General features: G+C 46.6%; 1 protein-coding gene across 1 annotated transcript; it reads right to left on the bottom strand.

Moving 5' to 3' along the window:
- LOC6524472 (putative GPI-anchor transamidase) lies at positions 1–1,516 on the bottom strand (the record flags this gene model as incomplete). The annotated part of the gene is made up of 5 exons (XM_002100293.3): positions 1–160; positions 221–381; positions 447–557; positions 611–728; positions 825–1,516. Coding segments are annotated over 5 exons (1,173 nt in total), but the record flags the coding sequence as incomplete, so codon positions are not given.
- Between the last annotated feature and the right edge of the window lie 2,321 nt (positions 1,517–3,837).

Below are 3,837 nucleotides of genomic sequence, written 5' to 3'. Positions count from 1 at the left end.
TTAATAATGAAATGATGTATTTACGAATAAAATTAATATTATCACATGAATCATATTAAGTTATCCAGTCTATTTAAAAAGCTCGGAAGGAAACTGTGACTCCATCACGATTTTGAAGGGCTTTTTGGTCACCATCTTATCTTTGTCGAATATGAAATCACTGCATAGGCTAAGAGTTAGAAAGGTTCTGCATTGGTGGAGACTTAAAGTTGGTACTTACTCCTCGTTGGCCAGGGTCACATTGATGCGATCGGTGGATACCCGTGTGGGACGTATGGCTCCAAAGAAGTCTGTGATGGGCACCTTGTGCGGATCCCGGCGGTACAGATCCTTGCGCACTCCCACTGTCGAAATGCACACTCGCTTGGGGCACACTTGCAGCTGTTTTAATATCGCAGGTTTTTAGAATTATTGGTATTTCTTGAAAGGCTGAAGTGGACACTCACGAATTCGCCTATGGTCCGTTTGCTAAAGGGCTGCACCTTCTCCAGGAACTCCAAGGCGTAGTAGGTGTACCGGTCTATCATGTAGACTCCAATCGATGGATCCACATGGTGCTGCAAGTTGCAAGTCAGGTATAAGGAAAATCGCCTCCTTGTCAGAGTCTTACCGATAAGGAATCCTCGCCAACAAGACTGCTAGCCACTGCCAGGACATTCGGCGAGGTGAATTTCTCGTACAGCGAAGCTGCTTGGCAAGTGTCCACCATGAAAAACAGCTCATTGTACCTGAAGCAACCGAAATAATAAGATTATAAGAATAAGGAATACGTTCATAAGAATTTAAGTTAGATGTCTGTGGGAAACATCTTCACTTCTTCGCACCGCTTCTTCTCCCACATCTGTTGGATGCCGTCGGCCAACTCCTGGCTGGTTATCTCCTCCGAGTCCTGGAACTTGAGGAATCCATCGCCGCCGTGACCGGTTAGGTAGATGAGCACATTGCTGCCCGCGTCCGAGAGCAGCTTCTTTGAGCGCGCCGTGCCGTTCTGGGTTCTCCCGGTCAGCAGACGCACAAAGTTCTCCACAGTGACCTCGTAGCCGCGGTAATCCACCTCCACGTCGTCTCCGTACACATTGATGTGCTGGTTGGCGTTATTGTACACCTGACCAGGACGCGGGTTCCGCGCATTACACGCCATGTCGTCGGCGATCATCAGAATGATCTGGGAGTCTGGGATGCCTAGTCTTTTCACCGACCGGTAGATAGACAGCACATTAGCCACATGCCGGTAGTTGAACCAGAATCTTGAGGCGTCCACCAGCACCGCCCAGTTGTTCGTATGTGTGGAGCGCTGGGCGGCGTCCACAAAGCCCTCCGGCAACACCGAGGTGTTATCCGCCTCCACCCGACAGCTGGCGAGGATCAGGCCAAAGACGACTAGTAATTTAAGAAACATAATATTAAATACTTCTTTAGAACGATAGACCGATACATAAACAACGCCTTCAAGTATCGACTGTTCGATATCACGCACAGATAACAGCTGTGAGCAGTGTGACCGTCTGCCCTGAAAAATATACTACATCCTAATGAAATATACTATAGATACACTGCACGAAAATATTGGAAAGCGATCTTCCTAGTAAATCTAGAAAGTCTTGAAAACGTCTTAAGGCGTCGCAGAGGAAAATATTCTACATCTTAATGAAGTGTTATATGGATACACTGCACGAAAATATTGGAAAGCGATCTTCCTAGTAAGTCTAAAAAGTCTTGAAAACGTCTTAAAAGGCCGCAGACGACTTACCGAGTTTTTCTTGTTTAAATTCGTTTAAATTGGTCCACGATTAATTTTTTTTGGCTGAATCAATGATTAATCAACGGCCATGGGGACTATCCTAATAGAACTTTACAATTTAAACAAATTCGCAAATTTTAATTCTTAGAAATAATTCATTTTGTTGCATGTTGGCCCTGGTTTGCATCATTTCAACACGGACATGAAATGCTTAAATTCGTGTAACGGCAGACCGAAAATCGGCAATTCAGCAATTTAAAATTTGAAAGAATACTCAGAGGGTTATCAACAACGAACAATGCTTGCAAATGAATCCATTTCCTAAATTAAACGCAGCAGGTAACCAGTTAACAGGTGCAATTAAGTTATGATATCTCTCAATGGAATACCCTTACTCATTCTGCAGCAAAGCAAAAGAATAAAAGAAAACGGCCACCCTAGATGCCGAATCAAGCAGGTTGACGAAGGGGTTGGAAGAGGGGGCAGGGGAACGGTCAATGCTGATGGGCCAATTTCCACCTCGAATTTCTCCCCCAATATCCCTCGAAGCAACTCATTTCGAACATAAAACAGTTAGGACCCGTCGAGTACGATCGAATGGGAACGGAAAATAGCTGGTTGAAATGCGCTAATGGGGCGAAAAAAGCGTCAGAAAATACAAAAGCAATATGGCGGCCATTCGAAACGAAAACGAATGACGCTGCAATGACGAAAAGAGGAGACCGATGAAGAGCGTGGCAACGGCGAAGAGCGCAAAATGTGTGCGCCGGTGTGCGTGTGTGAGAGGCCATCGTAAAAGCCTTGTTTGCGTGTGGAATTTAACTGTTTTCTCGCCGTCTGCGAATCGGGGGGCACTCACACACGCACATACAGCCGCACATCTGGGAAAATGGGGAAAATCGTGGCAAGACGACAACAAATACGGGGCTTCTAAAAACTCTGCCAATTCGCCGCGATCTTTTTCTCTCTCTTTCGCTCTCTGCCGCTCTCTGATTCACGTGGGTTTTCATGTTCATATGTGTGTGTATGCTGTCTGTGTGCGCCTCATTTTGCTGTAGTCTGCAGCTACGTTCTTTTTGTGAAGCTTTGGGGCTGCCGGAAGTTTTCTTTTTATCCACCTATCGCCGACTGCTCTTTGCGCACTTTGCCTATCGCTGCTTCTTCTTTGCTGCGTGGCGTTTTCGTTTTGTCGGCCATTACGTTTTCCAATTGCCTTTGGCGCAGCCACACACAACACAAAAACACACAAAGCGTGTGTGTGCGGCAGCCAATGTGTTTGTATGTGCATGTAAATGTGCGCCAGCAAAGAAAAATCGTTTTCTAGGTGGAATTATTTAAGTGGGCGTCGTGCGAAAGCATTTCCCTGGCCCAAAACTAGTTTAAGAATGACGGTAATGAAAGAATGGCCCCAACTTAGTCAGGATCAAAGAGGAAAGCCATGAAAGATGCGAAAAAAGGCGCCAAGGCGGGCAAGCCAAGGCGGGCAAGCAACTAGGATAATCGATCGCAGTGGCCTTGGTTACTAGATAATGATGTCAGTGGCGACGGAAATGGAAGTCCTGGCCACGCACTTGACCCAGTTCGGGAAAATCGCTTTTCCAGCCCCTCCCGAAGCGGCCGAATGGAAAGCGGGCGGAAGAACCATGCATAAAGCTATTGATTTTCCCTTATTTCTCCAGCAATTAAGGCCTTTGCCTTTAACCCAGTTCCACGTACACATGTACATACATACATACATATGTACATACATACATAGGTCTGCATCTACATAATCGCAATGGTCCTTGAGCGGGTGGGAAAATGGAAAAACGGGAGAAACTCTTGAGAGCGGGTGGTTGGGTGGTAGGCAGGCTAAGGACGGCGCCTGACACTTGCAGGATTCAGATTCAGCCGCCTGCCCCACCATTTTGGGAAGTGGAAGCTGGTGATGCGTGCAACAACCTACGCCACAGCATCACAAGTTGAGGAAAACCAGGGAAAATCCGCAGGAAAACCGAAAAGGAGTCGTGCAAGTCTGGCGCTCAGTTGTAGTGCTCGCTTAGTTACTTTTTCCAATTACCACCCCCGAATCGACGACATGTTAATCCCGAGTCCTT

Source organism: Drosophila yakuba, chromosome X, assembly GCF_016746365.2.
Source record: "Drosophila yakuba strain Tai18E2 chromosome X, Prin_Dyak_Tai18E2_2.1, whole genome shotgun sequence".
Classification (NCBI taxonomy): domain Eukaryota; kingdom Metazoa; phylum Arthropoda; class Insecta; order Diptera; family Drosophilidae; genus Drosophila; species Drosophila yakuba.
This window is presented reverse-complemented; position numbering and strand designations above follow the sequence as displayed.